The 19089-nt window shown below is 40.6% G+C and overlaps 1 protein-coding gene across 1 annotated transcript; it reads right to left on the bottom strand.

Moving 5' to 3' along the window:
- Positions 1–222: 222 nt before the first annotated feature.
- On the bottom strand, positions 223–17397 carry LOC127299540 (beta-galactosidase 15). Its single transcript, XM_051329506.2, has 19 exons — positions 17110–17397; positions 16478–16573; positions 16280–16392; positions 14956–15022; positions 14661–14753; positions 12479–12622; positions 12289–12377; positions 10101–10206; positions 9153–9240; positions 7325–7449; positions 6641–6838; positions 5384–5616; positions 4910–5025; positions 4053–4150; positions 3476–3586; positions 2726–2836; positions 2185–2393; positions 1030–1372; positions 223–684 (listed from the first exon to the last, which is right to left on the bottom strand). The coding sequence occupies exons 1-19, from the start codon at positions 17368–17370 to the stop codon at positions 541–543; spliced, it is 2745 nt and encodes a 914-aa protein (XP_051185466.1). The 5' UTR covers positions 17371–17397; the 3' UTR covers positions 223–540.
- Positions 17398–19089: the final 1692 nt, after the last annotated feature.

The following is a 19089-nucleotide window of genomic DNA, read 5'->3' as shown; positions in this document are numbered from 1 at the left end:
TGTCAACCCACCACTCCCCGCCTCGCTTCGCGCTCTGTCCTACGGGCCCAAAGCATCCTCTGCAAAATGGGGACAAGCTCCGAGCGCCGGACAACGTATTGAGCCGCGCCGAGCAAAAAGGGCCTTTAGGACACGCGACTAGGGTCGATTAAATGTCCGGCGCACCCAAAAACCTTTGGAGGCCGCTTTGGGAACGCGACTGGAGATGCTCTTAGTTGAATGATAAAATCTTCTCAAAATACAGAAAGTCCCCATCACAAAGCATTTGATCACATATTAGCGTGCTGCAGGAAGCATCATCTGCAGACTGCAGGCTCATGGCCCTGGGACCTCTCCTTTTATCAAGTAAATAAAAGGTACATGGGGGGTTTGTGTACGCATATTTTGTGTGGCCTTTTTCATTTCTTCAGTGTAAGAATTATTGCCTTTACATGAGGACGTAGATGAATGATCTACACAACAATGCACAGACACCATGAAGCTAGTCTCACAGAGCTAGTGAAGCGCTCCCTTTCACCAGTCGTCACGAAGAATTCCACATCAAATATCATCTCGAGGTTCTTTGGTCTGTGATGATGACGAACACTCAGCCTCAACAACTAAATCCTTGAGGACTCCTCGGCATGGATCACCAAATACATCGTTCGAAACACTGATTGCACATTTGTTGTTGCCCACACACACCTGAAAAGGAGGCAAACATAATATTATGACATCCAGTAGATATTTATGCTTGCATCAAGTTAGTGAACCGAGTTTAAGCATCTGCTAACTCATCTAACAGCCTGAATAAACTCAAAAATAAAAAATATAGTGTAACCACTGACTTCCCTTTTTCCGGATATAATTAGCCTTGCAGTGTTAAAAAACCTCAGAAATTAAACCCTGCAAATCTTTCCTTTTCTTCCTTGTTTTGAATTTTGGAAACAATTTTTCTTATGATAGATACACATGAGTATGGGAAACTAAAAAGATGCATAGAATCAACATACAGTTACTAGGTTTAGCAGTTGATACTTGTAAGCTTACCTCTGACACCAAGTCAAGAGTACTCGAAGAATGGCACTTTCCTTTGGAGAAGTTCTGGCAATCACCTGACGGAGTTCCATAACTCGCAAATTTAATCTGAGAGATCACATGACCATCATCGCACTGTAAGTGCAGTTCTGGTGCTACAGTATCCACCGAGACATGGCCACTGGTAAGGCGTGACCAAGCAGAAAGGGGAGGATAATAATTTTCTGATATTCTTGAGCAGATTGTCTTTGTATAATGCACCTCCAGTGATATCTTTGAAGGGTCACCCCCTGTTTCTTCAAACAGTACCAGAAGATTGTCTGACTCATGCAGCCATTCTCGTGGTATGTGATACCTGATTGAAACAAGAAGGTTAGTAGGCTTGAGAAATCGGAAAAAATGGTTGTCATACAAAAAGGCTTGGTTGTGGATACAGCCTCCAATCTCCAATGGCTGGAATAACACCGCATCAGCCACGTGCTCACATTTGCTCTGCACGATGATCACTGGTTGACACTTACAAAACGGTTCAACACATAGGGAATTTAGAGCTTTTTACACGACCGGCCATTGGGACAAAAACAAGAAAACTAGATTATTGTCAACGGAACGAGATAAAACTAAACGGTGCTTTATTTCGATGTGATTCTTCTAAATTGCAATCTTTCAATGTAATAGAACATTTTTTTCCTGGAAAAAAATAGTTGGAGAAATGTATAATGCTTACATCATAAATTAGATCATTGTATTGATTTTATATATTTTATGTATCTAACAATGATTATGAAATTCTTTGACTACTCCTATATAAAGCTGCCAACTAAACAATGTATGTTTTGTTCAATAGCTATAGCGATTTAAAATCTTTTAGCTACTTTCATAAGAAATGTAAAGCATCATGACTTAGATCATTGTACTTATTTAATATATGCTAATGTTCTATGTATCTACAAGGATTATGAAATTCCTTGACTACTCCTATGTTTGTCTATACTGTCATCACTTTAGGGTAAATTCTGAGACAAAACAAAAGGAAGTATTCCAATGCGTGGCTTGTCTGCATGTAATGCTTTACATTACGGATGTGATAAATATAGATATAGAGCATAGACAGACATAGAAGAGAACCCTGACCACCAAAGAACAAATTATGCAAAAAAAAATTACCAGCTTTGTGTAGGCATTCCACAGTTTGATTGACATTTGGTCTCACTATACGCTCCTGGGTAGTTGCACGAAGATGGACACCCAGATTCTGGCGCTACTAGTGACCAGTAACGCCCAATTAGATGCCCATTCACCCAAACCTGGCCCTTCCCCATGCTCCCAAGATCGATGGCAACAGGGTCAGTACCTTCAGGGCTATTAAACATAGTCTGCATATAGAAAACACTATTTAAAAGACAACAAAGATGCAGATTGGATGACCAAGCGGCAGGCCTGGAAAGCTATTTTAAACAACAATCAACGATAGATAATTTTCCAGATAAAAGAGAGATGCAGATTGGAGGACTTCGAATAAATATGAAAACAAATTTGATGGATTAAAGATTTGCTTCAGCTGAGTAGGTAACAAAAATTAAAATTATAGGAAAGATATGTCCGTGCTACTGCTAGAAGTAATGGAAATCGGAAAGCACCAAGGAACTAATACAATACCATCAGAAAAATAGAATGTCATGTTTAAGGAGGTGAAAAGCCAACTTACCTTGTACCATGTGAAGGGTGACTGTATATCATCAATCTGCATGCCAGTCCACTCAGCAAATCCCTGCTTCTCAGGAGCATAAATCATAGAAGCCTCCCCTTTCAGCCCCACCTGTATTTTAAATATACATGTAAATGTGCATTGTATGCTCAAATCAGGACCAGATCCTTCAAGTACATGGCAGCCCGAGGTGCCTGTATGGATCAAGACTATGAAGAACACATTGTAAGAGATACTGTATTCAACATTTCCTTTAGCAGAGAACGAAACATGGCAAAATGTGTGCAGTTTCACTACCATAATAATCTGTACTCTTTTGGTTATCTTTCAGTACTTAGTCAACAAGTTCAGTCTACTTAAATTGACAGTTTTAGACTACTTGGCAGCCCGAGGTGCCTGTATCGATCAAGACTAGTATAGTATTCTACTACCGTGAACCATCTAATGTAAACGAGTACATTATAGGTCCACAAACTAGTTTCAGAGTCTCATGAGGTCCTGGAAGTTCAACTCATGCTAGGCTAATTATGGGTCCACAACTATTTCTGGTTTTTGATTGGTTCAGACCTAGCACAACTCACTGATTGCACTTCTGGGACCCAGATGATGATTTTCATAGTACCAGGACCTACCTGAGATCACAGAAATAGTTTTGAGGACCTATGATGCACTTCACTTAAAGTAAAATCTGCACGCCTGTCTCACAGGGCAAACAGCGTGGAAGCATGGCTGAAAATTCCAAAGCTTTACCTGGTATGTCCAAACGGAATGAGTCAGATCGATGTCCCCATTTGATAATCCAGTGAGTTTTACTTGACCTCTAAATCCAGCTCCATCCTTCTCCAAGAAAGCACCATAATTCTTTGTGATAGTCAAACATGATACAAAAAAACAAATAGTGCATTAGGTCGTGATTAATGCGTGCAGATATAACAGACAGCTAGACAGCTAGACAAATGAAAACGGTAGCATCACATGCACATTTAACATACAAGTAGTTCACTTCAGGGCAATTGAAAAAGTCTTTCACCCATTATATGTTAAAACCCACAGTTTGAACCTAGGTATAATATGAAAAAATGAGTCGAACGGTAGAGAAGACCCATGGAATTTTAAGACAGCAGAATTCGCTCTTGGTGGGAGTTGAACCATAGTCGGGGAGGAGAAGCCTTATTGCTGTGCTAAGTGCTAACTCCTAAGCGCCATGGTGGTTAACTTATTATAGGTGGATGCACAGATGTCTGAGGCAATAAATATGCACCCCTGACCTCTCAAATGCTATAAATACTAGTATTCAGTTAAGAAATGAATCAAAAATATGAAATACCTGCAAGCCAACAATTTCTGACAGCAATGTCAGCTCATTAAGACCCCGGATTAACTGAACTGGTTGCTTCAGTGACACCCAGTGACCAACTTGACTACCTTCATATTGAAACATACCATTATGAACAACTGTGGAAGGAAATGTGCAACTTGTATTTCCATGAGGCCCTAAGGCGATATACATACACATATTACATAACTAAGCAGATATATATACGCACATTACACAAGTAAGCCGATATGTATACTCATATTCCACAACTAAGACACAGAACCTGATTCCTGCATGTGTGATCTCATGAAGCATCAACACAAATATTATTGAACTCATGCTTCACGGGATCACGAGCAGTGCTAATAACAACACGTGTGCTGCCTGACAAAAGAGGAGTAATACGAAAACCTTGAAGCAACAACCATAGCCAAGTAAACTCTACTGTCAAAAGACCCATAGCTCGCAACTCAAGCCTCCACACTTGAAAGAGAAACTGGGTCTGTTTCTTACACTTCTAGGCAATGAGAGAACCACCAATAAATACACAGTAAGCAAAAGCAACCGACAGTTCGAAGGATCACGACCCAAGTCCCAACCGGCTATGCCTATAACAAATTAGAGTGAGAAGAAAAGAAAGCGAGAGATAGTCTTGTGAAGACATACTAGTTTGTCATAAATAGCGAAATGGGTGGTCCATTACCACCACAATCAGGAATTTAATAATTTATTAAGACCAGTACCTCCGCAATTAGGAGTTGAAGGCTATGATCTATTGTAGGGTATTTATTTTCACATAAACAGGATGACAAAAAAGAAAAGTACAACCATTATTCTATGCAGATTCCTATTTCCAAATGAAATACCTGCAAGCTTTCCATTTACAAATAGGCGAGCAACATCACGAATTTGGTCTATTGTTAGTGCAGGAGAAACCCCTTTTGAACTCCATAATGTAACATCATCATCCGAAATATTTATACTGTTAAATTCAAAAAAAAAGTTAGATCCACTGAATATAGTGAGTGCATTATCAACAGAACGTGAAGTACAACAATCAAACTGCATAGTAATCAAACATTCTGAAGGCACAACAGATCTATTGCAACCCAGTAGCTGGTGCAGGTGATCAAGCGAAATATATCACTTCAAATATCTACCAACATAAATTTCCAAGAAAAATATATATTAAGGTGGTTCTGAATTCGATATAGCTGCAAGAAGAGAACCCAGCACAATTAGTCATTGGCTAATTATAGAAGAGAATAATGGTATATTGGTTGTTTGTTCTCTACAGACAAGATGATACATGCTCTAACAGCTTATAGGTCAGCATTTACCTGGTAGTATACCACAGGTAGTCAGATGTGTCCTTTGTTACATTCAAATGTTCTAATATTCCCTGAGTAGCAAAGCTTTCACCACCCCATGTACCAATGGTCTCTTTAGAAGTCCACCAAGTACTCGAGAGATAGGACCCACCAACCTCAGGTAATAAAATACTAGGCTTATGTCGACTTGAATGACTTGGGGACCCAGATTCAAAGGTAAAAACCGAAGTTTGTGCACCAACCTGAAAGATAACAAGCAAACAATTAATTAATCATAAATGTCTAAAAATAATTCAATAAAATTTACACAAGTGTGTCATGTTTTTGTGGACCATTTGCCTCACATCCAAAAAATTACATCCATACATATTTTCAAGTTCAAACATGAAGATCAATTCGGAAATGCACGAATAAATAAATGATGGAAGTCCGATACAAGGTTCCAGACTCCGGTGACAAAAGTAAGTTGAGCCAAGTAGTTCCTAAACCTATGAAAACATTGTTACTGGTAATTATAACTATTTTTTATGCCAACTAAAGTATGAGACTAATGTTTAACAATTTGGTATCTTTGTGGTCCTGAGAATAGATGAGATTGTGGGGTTATCCTTTGCGTATGTAGATTATTAAGTAAATCCTGAGAATGAGTTTATAAGAAGTGTTCTTTATTAATTTGGCTTGTTTGTCAAGAACCAGGAACAGAAATTCCAGGTGACTGCTTCGGAGCTGCCACTGCTGGCATGGCCACCTGACCAGCCATGCCTGCACAGCCTCCCTAAGCTTGTACTTGCTTAGGCTTTTTTTAGTTTCCTGTTCTTGCTTTATTTCCTAGTTTTGGCTCATGTACCTTTTAGCATTTGTTTCGGTGCCTTGTACATGTTATATCTCTCACTATTTTGGCAGTCTTCTAATACAATATGACACACGCTTAGATGCATGTTCGAGAAAATGAAACAAATTCTACTTCAACCTGGAGGACTGCAAAGATGTATTTAAAACCAGAACCGGCCTGGAAGATACTAAAATCCTTGGATAAAGGGGCTCTTCCATGACCTGGTGGGGGCAGTTCCATTGAAAACCAGTCGTAACTAGCCAGTTGCTGCACATTTTCTGAACAGTATATAAACTTTGGTCTGCCCTTTGTAATGTACATTGCAACCTAACCTTTGCTTTTGCATCAGCATGTAACTAACTAAAGCAAACATCTGTTTCACGCTCATACATCCATAAGAAGAGAAGCATTATGTGCATTTAGAGATTACTCACTCGCGCAGTGTTGAAAGCCACGTTCTCACAATCTGGTAGTATGCTAACAGACCAAGGTGGTAGATTATAAGATCTGCCAAAGATCCAGACTGATACATATTTATGCTCATCAATATTTGCAAGAAAAGCAGAGCAAATCTGCGCATTTCCTGCCATGCTTCCGTTTCTATAAACTTCTCCACTAGAGTATATGTGTGCCTGAATCAGACAAGAGGTAAGCAAAGTATTAATATTCACAACCCAAGTGTGCACAGAAATGATCACATACAAAACAAAACGCTTGGTCCGGCTTATATAATCCTAAGAAGTGACTGTTAACCTCTGTTTTAATAGGTAATTTTTTGGTATAAGTTGCAGCCTCTAATGGGCACTAACATCAAGCTATGTAAGATGTAATAAAGGAGTGATGTTGCGAATAATGGGAATATCATTAGCATCATGTTTTAATTCCAAGTAAGTTGAAAATGAAGGGAATTTAAAACCTATGTTTTTGTTGAAAATATAATTGTTTCACTGCCCTATCCATACTGACTGCTCATTATGTTTTCACAAAAAAAAGCAGAAAAAACCGAAAATGAGCCCATCACAGAGTAGAGGGACAAAAGGTGGTGTGTTCCTATAAACATATCATAGAAGGTTAGAACATAGTTTTATGAAACGAAAAGCAAGAAACTGGCAGCAAACCTCTTGCATTGATCCTAACTTTACATACTGAGGTGAGCCATCCACTGCAATAAGAGCTGGTTCACAAAGTTTGATAGCCGCGTGTAGATCTTTCAGATGTCCCCACTTAGGCTGCCTTAACATACCTGAAAATAACATATCATGGATTCTGGATAGCATCTCTTATCTCTTATATAGGTGAAAACTAAGCTATAACTCTATGCATACTCTTAAATCACTTGATGATATAGCCATGTAATAAGTTGTTATAGTAAGAGCATCTCTACCAGAGCCTGTAAAAGTGCAAACCGAAAAACTTGAGTTCAGTCTGGTGCAGAACAGACCCTTTTAAAGTAAAACTGAAAAACAGAATATTCGGAAAGTCATCATCTTCTTCACAAGAACTGTCTGCGCCGCTGCCTAGGTCTCCCCGCGCGGCCGCCGCCCGCGCCCCTGGCTGGCCTCCCCGTGCCCAAGAGCCCGCCGCCCGCCTCCCGCGCCCCAGCACCCGCCGCCACCTAGGTAGCAAGCTTAATCGGAATAGTAGCACCACCCAGCTAGCTAGCTAGCTATGGAATCGATTGGATATTTGTGAATCAATCGGGAGACGATTAGCACCAAATAGTTCGAGCTAGCTAGCTCCCATGTAAGACTAGCTCGCGTGCGTGCGCGCCGCTCGCCAGAATCTGCACGTGTACACATTCCCTGTTCTGCTTGCGTGCACCGCGACGCTCGCCAGAATTAGTCCATATCGAGAAGATTCGCCGGGAATTGACATAGACATGGTTGGAATTGGAGCAGGCTGACAGGATGTTTGACCGGCGGTGCACAATTTTAGCAAAGCAGCCAGAAATCGGCGGCTGGAGGCGGTTGTACGGACGGCGGCGGCGCTGGAGGAGTGGTGAGAAATCCGTTCAGTTTTGGGCCTGTAAACCTCCCTTCAGTCTGTATTAATAGGGGTCAAGTGTGAAATTTTTCGGGCCCCTGAGAAAGTTTTTCGGGCCGGGCAGCGAGTTCAGTCTCTATTCTGCACCACTTTCGACCCGAACCCGTAAATCGGCCGGAAAATACGGTTCCGGCGTGATTTACAGGCTCTGTTAGAGTTGCTCTAAGGGACCTACACAGTCTGGATGAGTGATGCTGAAATTGCAACAGGTTACCATAATCATGCTTAAAGTGATGACTGCATGCTTATTTCAAGGACAACATGAGTAAGACGCGTTACCTACTTGTATAGATTAGCCCTTTGAGTTTGACATGGTGTTCTGGCTCATAGGTGTACATCCGGACATTCTATGTTTGCACACAAAATTTTGCGAAGAAAGGACATTTTATGTGGCATGTGCAAAAAAGACAAAAAATGTCCCGTGAAAAGCTATTTTGGAGCACCAAAATTTGTCTTTTTTACACATGCCACAGAAAATGTCATCTTTTACGAATCTTTGTGCGCGAACATAAAATGTCCCGATGTACACCCATATGTTTTCTCGGAATTTTTATACATTTAAAAATATGCTCTTTAGTTAATGGGTGCATCTGCACGTATGAGCCAAAGTGGATTACCGTGTTAGTTATATTACATTCTATGTATAGCCTGTATGTTTTCCCCATAGTATGAGAGATTTCCTGCATATTTGTCACTTGTACATGTACTATATATGCTGTCCTTTAGCCCTAGGTTCTTTTTTCGCTCGCACAACTCGTGCTAGGACATACACTGGCCTTTGGCTTCCAGGGAATACAAGTTTCTTATTCCTAACAAGTCCGAATCCTCTTATTTTTTTAAAACAATAATTACATTGATAGTTCTCAAGCTTTAGGTCTAGCATTTGCAAAGAAATTTACATACCATACTCGTTAACTGGAGCATCATAATCATAGCTTGTTATCTGAAGTGGACCGCCTGCAGTTCGTGCAAAATTTGTTCCACCAAAATACTACAAAAAAATTACCCTTAGATCTAAATATTAGAACCATCATAATCATGATAAAAATATTTTCATTATATTTTAACGATAAAAATAATTCTATGGCTGATAGTTTTACTAAAAGTACCATGACTGGGTGAAGCCAATAATAGGCTATGGAATCTAACTTATGAGATCAACCTCGGGGAAATGTTTTTCCCACGTCTAAGGAAATGTGAACGAAGGACCAAAAGTCCAAAACACTGCTCAAAAGATGTGTTCTGAAACTTGAAATATGCCTAGAACTTAATTCACCTATATGAAACTTGAGTGATGAAACCTGGAAGTTGTTATGTACAGAGCTTGTTGCACTGCACAGCCCAAAGGAGTAGAGCCAAAGAGTAAGAACTAAAGAAATTCACAATACTAATTTTTTTCAACAAGAAAAGGCCATGGGATTTGGACTGCAAGGCAATCTACTTTTAACTACACCCAAACCATTTACCAATAACAAACTATCGTACTACCCTTAGCACAGACTTCCCTCTTTTGACTTAATCATCACTACTCGTTGCAGCTGCTTCCGCCGTGACCATTGGCGGATCCAGCATCTAGATGATGGGTGTACAGAGTCCATTCAAATGACAAGTTAACTCAAGTTTTTCATGAAAATGTTCACGCATACTGATGTATCTGTAAACTATAATGGGTGTATATAAGATTTTTGTCAAAATAATGGGACCTGTCCGCATTTGGCTCCGCCTATACCACCGTCTAATCATGTTTGTGAGCATGTGATGATTTTAACACTGACAACAACATGTTATAGCTTGATGTAGGGGAGCTAGGGCTTAAATCTCCCCTTAATACTTTTTGGAGGAAAATCTTACCATATAATAATTCTGTAAACTTCCGCCACGTTGGTAAAAACGAGCAACAGCAAAAGCACTGTCTTCCGCAGGCCTATGAGGCAATGGTCCACCCCAGTCGGCATACCTGCGAAATACATCAGGACATTAAGAACAATCAAAATCGAAACCAAGCAATTACATATCAAGAGGTTGCATTTTTCAAGAGAATAGCAAAACTGCCAAGGTAGTTCAACTCCTGGTTCTTGAGAAATATAAGCTAATGGTAGATGCATTTGGAATAGGCACATCATTCATTTGGACAAACATGAGACATTATTCATCCATGTTCATATACATATTTACACAGTAGATCTATGACTACAGCAAAACATAGAACTCTACTTTTTCCACTACTAGGAAATATGCCTGTGAGCAGCAAAACCTAGAACTCTACTTTTCCTATTATTGGCTTTAAAGGTAAACAATAGATAAAAGAGAAGTTGATCATGCACATGCATACAACAAAGAAAAAGAAACACTGTCCTAAAATGAAATTCGTATTTTGATTTGTTAAGATAAGGATTTGACCAACAATTACTTTGTTAATATGTAGTTTATGTGCAAAACAGGTCATCCGATCATCCAGGCATGCTTGAAACAGCAATAGCCCTGCAGCTGTGCTTTTTTTAATCTTTAGTGTTTCATAGCTTCCTCTTGCCTTTTTTGTTTTTATATTTCTGTTGTTTGGTTTTATGTTTGCAGTTAGGATGTACATTTCACGTCATCTTGATATTTCTTTTTATAGTAAACGACACACAATTTTTGGTGTGTGTATCAAAGAAAATATTGGTTCATGTAACATAAATTTATATCACTATTTACTAGATTTGTATTCGGAACTACTAATGACGGCAATTTTGTACCACATGTTAAGGAAGTAAATGTTGGTCAAATCATTGTCTTGACGAATCAAAATACGCCTTACACAAATGCAGTAACATGTTTTATGACTATGGTTCTGAAAAAGGATGGATGGAAAATTCCTACCATGTAGATCATGCAAGGAGAAATAAGAAATTCAAGAGCTTCCAACAGTGTGAAAAATACATTTACAACCATAGCCCTAGACAGTAAGGTGCTGTTAAAACTTAGAAAAATTGTCTTAATTGTGGTATGTTTCGATGGTGCCAAAAGTCTGTCTTTACCAATTTTCGTTGGTCGTAACAAGAATCGAGTCTTCTTTTGGATATTTTTTTCCAAAAATCTGGCATGCCAATGTCTCTTAGCCCATTTCTCTATCTTCGCATGCCTTAACTCCTCAAACGGACCCCTCTTATGTAACTGCGATTTGCATATTTCACCATCAACCGCCACCAACCGTATAGTATAATTTTTCTAATGAGATAACTCTTAATTCTAAAATGAGTCCTACAGCAGAATTTTCCTTAATCCAACTCATGCATTAGTTTATGCCAGTTGGGTTGAGTAAAAATTTCAGAGTCGCTCATCTGAAACAACAGCCTACACTCGGAATAGTCGCATCTGTGTAGCAGTGCAAGCCCTAACCCCTCAAACGGCGTCCTTTTATGCAACTGCAATTTTAATATTTTACCATCGACTAGCATCAACCGTCTAGCATAAATTTTGAAATGAAATAACTCGCAAACTGCCATCGTCGGTAACGATGAGGAAAAAAATGATGTTCTCCTGCACTTTGACTATATCAAAAGGAAACCCGTTGTAATAAAGCTGTGTTCATCTTGGGTAGATCAAAGACATGTGTCCAAATTCTCAATCATCACAGTTGACACAGTAAAACACATGATTATACTGTCAGCTTCATGCACTACCCAACGCAACCAAAAGTACGAACTGATGGAAAGGGCTAGGCAATCTACTTATACTTCAACACCCCCCCCCCCCCCCCCCCCCTCACGTGTGAGGGGAAGACGGGAAGACAAGTCAACACGTGTAGAGTCAGAGGCAGCCTCAACAGGCCTATACGTGGACTCCGAGGGGGCAACAACAATTTTAGGATAAATTGCGAAAGCCAGGACTCGAACTCGAGACCCTGGGCTCTGATACCATGTCAGCTTCATGCACTAGCCAACGCAACTAAAAGTCCGAACTGATGGGTAAGGGCTAGTCAATCTACTTATATACTTCAACATATACCAGTCATATTATGATAATAATGGTCAAAGAAAACCAGGAAGAAACCACGTACCATCCATCCCAATCCTCAGTCCATATTGTTGGCTTATTGTTAGAATTTGGCTTAAACCCATCGCAGTAAAATGCATTGCAAGTATCAAGCTACCAAAAAAGTAGAGTCAGAACTCCCCTATCATAACAGAACTCGTAGAATTAATAAGTGATTAAAAAAAATAACCTCGCAAGGTTGTGATATCACCTACAATTTGTTCTGGAGCGTCAGTTTGCCGGCACATTACCCAAGGAATGCCAGTATCAAGGCCAAGTGCCATCTGAGCTGCCCACTGCATATATCTCTTGCCTGCTTGACCGTACTTGCCTTGAATATTTCCATATTCATTTTCAATCTGTCAAACAATCTCCAGAGACTACCCAGTAAGAAGACAAGGCATGTAATCATGTTTGCTTGTAATGCACGTAACAGAACTATCATATAGCATCAACCACCATCGTCAGCTTCATATAAGCTTGCTGTGCATATACTAAATGACAATCTTGCTTGAATCGGACGTTAAATGAGTTTCAAGAACAATAGGAAGTTTCATAGTAACAAATTTAGTACCATGAAATATACGATAATCCCCAAGTTTTGCATCCACTCATCTGAGATGGCATATGAGAACAGGAAGTTTCATAGTAACCGTTTGGTACCACGACATATATTATAATCCCTGAGTTTTGCATCAACTCATGTAGGATCTGCCGACACAAATCCCTCAGCAAATGGATATGTCCCCTTTAGAACCTCGTGTAGGGGAGGTTCATCACTTCATTCATTGAAGAGAACACTCAAAAGCATATAGATTGGCTGGGGCTTTGCTCCCTTTTCGAAAGAAAAAAATATATAGATTAAGTCTAACAAACCACTATGCAAAGAGAGATTGTGTGCATGTAAAAACATGTTACCTAATTCTTGTTCCCTTACGCATGGAAGTACATACGTCTAAAACTGCAATGATGCATATTATCGATCTATTTATTTTTGCGATGGTGTATCATCTATTTTCTCATTGCCTGTTGTAATAGCATGCCTCTCAACTCCCTCAAGTCTTCTGGAAGATTGTGGCCAGTGGCCTCTTTCTTGAACATGTCCCCAATCATAGAAGTCTTTGTCATGCCACTCTCCTTCCCTTGGAGTTGTTGGCCCCACTATCCCCTGATCCATGTGGTCTTTAGGCTACAGTCTCGCGCCATTCTTCAATGTATCTCCTTTGGCTTGACTCAGACATGTTTTTCAAGAATCAAGACTCCAGGTGCTATCAAGCCTTTGACTTCAGATGTTCATGAGTTGTAGTCTCAGACCTTATAACACGCAATGCTATGGCATACACTTCACATTTGTGGGGAGCAGGGGAAGAAGAAATTGTACTGTGTAACAGTGGCACAATGCAATCCGTGTCATCAGCCAATAAGCAAAGGCACCACAATGATCTTTGAGTTGCAACCGTGTGATTTTCCCCTCAAGAACTACCATTCAAACCAATTCTGGTTCATCTATTATCTCTTCACATGCTCCCATCGGACTTGCCATCTTCTTCAACAAAAAAGACAGCAAAGTGCCGGCATGCTCGTACCGGCCATGCCGAGTCACAACAAGCCCACAGAATTTTCCACAGGCATCAGTTGGGAACAGCGTCAGCTCAAAGCACCAAGTTCTCAAGCGTGACAAGGATGGCAGCAAATAGCACGGTGACAGTCAGCATTGTGACAATAGTGCTTGTGGCTAACATATCACCGGAGAGGTGGAAATGACCACCCACCCAAAGAGTGGACATGGCGGTGGGATGTGCACCATGCAGTGATGCCTTTTAGTTGGGAGTAATTTCGTCTTGAGGTGCAAATCGACTCATGTGATAGTGCACCTTGTGCCTGGACCAGTAGTTGAGGCGGACGGAGTTTGCAGCAGCAAAATTGGTGTGCTAGATCCGCCGGAAAAAATAGAGTAAGTGAACTGCCTCGATGTGGTTGTGAACTTCCCTGACTAGGTGTGTACTGTTAGCGTAACTACATCCGGAGGGGCAGAAAATCACGTGTGTCGGTGCATTGTTGTTAGATATATAGTGGCAAAAACGAAACTAGCATCCAGTAGTGTACTGCACACTGTCTGGTGGTAATCTTTACAAAGTCTCCAGCAACATCGACAGAAAGTCATCGACGGACTAAGAGTGGACTCCTGTCTTTTATAGTGGTCTGCTAGAGTTTTAAGAGCGAACACCTTTTTCAAATTTTTATAGTGAACTCTTATTTTAGCATAGTGGACTTCTGTATTTTAGCATAGTAAACTTTCTCCCCGTGATGACAAAGCGCATCTTACGGCGACACGAGGCTATCAGGCAAATGGGGATTTCAACATACAATAACTCAAGTTTAAAAATGGTTTCAGACCTGCTGCAATATAATGGGGCCACCTTGCCAAGAATAAAGCTTCTCGTCTTTCATCATGTCTACAATTTTTGTCACGAAAGTCTGCATTTCAGCCTGTTGAAACAATTATACGGCTTAGTGGTTACAGAAGTGCTTGAGTGTGCTCCTCCAAATAAAATTAGTGTCGTAATTGTAATCTGTTGCCACACATACAAATGCAGGGATCGCACGGCTCCATGCAGAATAGAATTATTACAAGATGAAAAATCTATTGCCTGAAGAAGGCCAGGGATCAAACAATGAAATATATTATTACCTTGTATGGCTCATTGTCAGTACGAAATTCTATGCCAGGGATATCACGTAACCAAACTGGGAAACCACTGCACAAGTGCATGACAAAAGGACAGATTAATAAACAGCATGAATAATACTATTTACATATTTCTGAATAGCACATATGTAATAAAAGAAGAGCTGCGTAAAGCTGCAAGCATGGAAGTACTTAGATTATTTATATTACTCCCTCTGTCCCAAAATATAAGGCACGTTTTTTCGGCACGGTCTTTGATGCATGACTTTGACCACGAATATATACTAAATTATATGAAGTGAGAATATATAAATGATATTGTGGCATTCGTCTTGCAAATCTCTTTCATTTCATATATACTTATACAAACTTTGTGAACATATTATAAGTACAAGTTATAGTCAAAGTTGCAAGTTGCTGACCAGCGGAATTTAAGGGCGCCTTATATTTTGGGACAGAGTGAGTATTATGGAAATTACTTACATTATGTTTAATTTAGAGGAAGGGAAAAGGTGATTAGATAATGCATGATCAAAATCTCAAGTGCATGAGGAAGAAATTTGTTTGCGAAAGTACGGAATAGAATAACTGGAGGCTATAAGCTACATAATGTGTAGCTCGTAATGTGTTCTAATTAATAGTGTTTATATTTTCTATTAAAGAGGAGTTGGTGACTGATTGATGGTGTCACACTCCCTCTACCACCTACAGAGAGGACCGGGATGACAACCAGGCGGAGCGACAGTCGGTGATGGCAAAGCCAAGGGGTGGATAAAGGAAAAAGAAGGTGATGCTTTATCTTCTTGTGAGGTAGAAGTGGGCAATAATACACATGGCGAGAAGCAGAGTAGCTTAGAACACAATAGTCGTCAAAGGGGGAGAAAATGAAAAAAAAAAATACGCTGAATGGGATGGACAAAAAGAAGTTTGTTGGATGGGGGGCAGGGGAATGTGATGAATGCGTTACCATTCATATCATCCTTTATGATGATGGGATATGTGGTAGTTAGCTCAATGATGACAGAGCTGGATGGAGAGATCAGGAGAAATAAGATGTAGCTTGTCTTCTTGTGGAATAGGGGTGAAAAGAAGATGGAGTGGCTGGATAAGAAAGAAAATGCTAGGTGCCTACAGAGACAAGCTAAAAAAGGATCATGGTAGTTGTACAAGGATGTGTTTGTGCATGAACACAACACACACACACGTGCATGCATATCAATAGTATAGAACAAGACAGAAGAGCTTATCACAGAAGAGAATACTCTAGCAATTAGTATGGATGTGCTCAAGATATTTAAACATTCCAGTTTCAAGATAATAGACAGACCCGAAATTCCATTCAGCACAAGCATATGGGCCGATACGGAGGAAGAGAAATAGACCTTCAGCAGCAACCAGCTTCACAAATCTCACAAGATCAAATCTTTCTTCGAAGTAATACTGGGAAAAATGGAAGATGCATAAGTTACCACTCAGGGGTAAAATATTGCACCGACTAAAGTAACTAGAAGGGCAACTACATTACCTGACCTTTGGCTGGTTCATGCCCGTTCCAGAAGATATATGTCTCGATCACATCTGCACCACCTTCCTTGCACTTTGCAATTATACTCGGCCACATCTGGCATAGTTTGCAAGAGGTTAGTGAGAGCTATAAGCAATACAAACACCGCGTAATCCTGGGCAAAGAACGACGATGCCAATGCAACATCTTATTTCTTTGAATCCCAGTCTGTCGCTCAGCAGTTAACGATTACCATCAGATACGTTTTAAGCCATTCATTCAGCTCCCAGCTATTCAAAGAACAAGTAAACTACCCCAAGTCTGGTGTCCATAGTCAAAAGGATAACTGAACTCGTTCTCACACCAACTAAACGCTAATGTTAAAATCTATTCATGCGCGCATGCACACCAGTATCAACTCCAATTCAGTCCCACCAACTAACCAAAAAAACCCGCATCTCCAAAGAGGCCCAGAAAACAGCAACTATCTTCGTCCCTGCTCAATCGCAGTGGCCCCAACCACCGCGCAGATCAAGCCGCACAAAAATCCTACATTTCCGCCGCACCAATTCCAACCAGTTCCGCCGGCCTCAGGCGGCTGCCACCAATGTCCCCCCCCCCTTGCACAAGGTGCAGACGGCATCGTCACTTACGTCGGGCGTGGCGCGCGGGTAGTGTACTCCCGCGGAGACGAGCATCCGCCGCTGCCCGCCGATGCGCACCGCGCGATGGTCGTAGGTCACGTTGAACGGCTCGAAGAAGGGCCCATCATCCGCCCCGCTCCCAACCACCTGCCTCAGCTCCCCCGCCGCTGATGCTGAGGCGGTGAGGTGACAGACGAGGAGGAGGAGGAGGGGGAGGAAGAGGGGGCGCCGGAGGGCCCGAAGCCGCGGGGGCGACGGCGAGGCGGGCATGGCCTGAAGACTGAAGACTGAAGCAGAGGAATGTGCAGTGCAGAGAGAAACAATAGAGCGGCGGGTGCAGCGAGGGTTTTCCTATTTAATTATTTTTGTATAGAAAAACTGAAGTGGACAAACGGATTGAGATCACGATGAGACGAGGCTTTGGCGGATAGGGATGGCGTACTCGAAACCGGCTGAAAGAGTACACGCAAAGCTTTAATGATTGCAATTATTTTGCCCGGCAAACGATTGCGATATTTTATTTGGGTCGTTGTTGAAGGCATGTATAGCTATACGATTGCTATATTTATTTCAAAAATCAGGTATATTCGAATATACAGTATTTTTTCATCAAAAAATTGAACAGTTGCTCTGCCCCAATGCACGAATCCTCGGGTATTTGGAGATCGGAATAAAGGATGGTGGATAAATTGTCGCCACATAGGGCAAACAGGCTAACAGTTGCCACAAGTAATTGTACCTATTCGGATATTGAATTGGGTTGCGGCATCCCAAATTGCCATTTCCTCTACTTGGTCCCAACCCGCACTGGGTATATAACTGAATCATACGTTTACGGGTATATTGGCTTCTTAAAGAAGTCATGATCAAAATCCATATAAGTCATAAAAAAAATCTTCTGGGTCACCTTCACAATGCAACATTAGATCTACCATCTTCCTTTTCATGTCTATCAACCTCTGTCCTCTAGCTCAGCTCTTCATCTTCTCTATTTTTTGCTCTTCACTCTCATTTACCATAATAAAAATCTGAATCAAAAAAAAATCTTGTTGCACATGCTTACCATTCTCCTTCTGCTTTATGTTGCTTTGTTGTTTCATAAAATAATTATCCCCGTTTGTTACTCGAATTATCTGCTTTGTTATGTTGCTCTGCTACATTTGTGATTCCAGTTGAACATTCTTGGCTAGGGAATACCACACCCCCATCATCCACTGAGTATACCAACTCCTCTCCAATTTGTGATATTTGATTTGTTTCTCAAATGATGTAATGATGCGTTGTTAACATGCAAAAGGCTTGTCTTTCCCTCTCATTATAGTCAAGTTTCGGAAACTTTTCTCATCATATTGCTCCACCATTGCTTGCACCTTGGACATGCCATCGTAGAGTTCCATTAAAGGTATGGCACGCTGGGGCAACATGTGATATGTAACAACAAGTTTAAGGTTGTGACAATAATTACTAGGTTAAGGAACTCCGAAACATTTTACTATGTTCCAAGCCATGTTGTGGGCTAAAGTGGTTTTGTTTAGGATTCCTAGTCGGTTAGGGTTGAGTATGAGTACAACTTCAACATGCGTGAATTTACGGTGAAACCGTGCATGTGTGGCTGATAGCCTTATGATAAGTGCATTGCAGGAGAGTTTCTTCTTCCGCGAGTTGCTCATCATTCTGGCATGGCCATGTTTTCTTTTTTTCTTTTAGTATCTTTTGACCGTGTATCCTTAATATCTCGACTAGTTCTTGCTATTATGTTATTGCATAGTGTAATTGGTATATGTTAGATATTAATGTTACCTTTGTAGAAAAAATTAACAAGAAGGACACGACCATTATAGGAAGGAGACCATTCGAAGGAGGGTAGCTGCGCACAAAGGGGCGGTGCCAGAACTGAGGAGTGTAGCTATCAGAACTACATTGTATTGACGATTGAAATAGCAAACACAACTCTAAAAATTGGCGTGCAAATAACATGTTCTCGAGACT

Source organism: Lolium perenne, chromosome 5, assembly GCF_019359855.2.
Source record: "Lolium perenne isolate Kyuss_39 chromosome 5, Kyuss_2.0, whole genome shotgun sequence".
In the NCBI taxonomy this organism is placed as follows: Eukaryota; Viridiplantae; Streptophyta; class Magnoliopsida; order Poales; family Poaceae; genus Lolium; species Lolium perenne.
Note: the sequence above shows the minus strand (reverse complement) of the source record. Positions and strands in the feature narration are given on the sequence as shown.

Excerpts from the sequence above, each read along its gene's own strand:
- LOC127299540 (XM_051329506.2), bottom strand. The coding sequence starts at position 17,370 with ATGCCCGCCTCGCCGTCGCCCCCGCGGCTTCGGGCCCTCCGGCGCCCC. Across the intron at positions 9,241-10,100 it reads GTTTACAGAATTATTATATG|TATTTTGGTGGAACAAATTT; the intron begins GTAAGATTTTCC and ends ATTTTTTTGTAG. Across the intron at positions 3,587-4,052 it reads CAGAAATTGTTGGCTTGCAG|AATTATGGTGCTTTCTTGGA; the intron begins GTATTTCATATT and ends ACTATCACAAAG.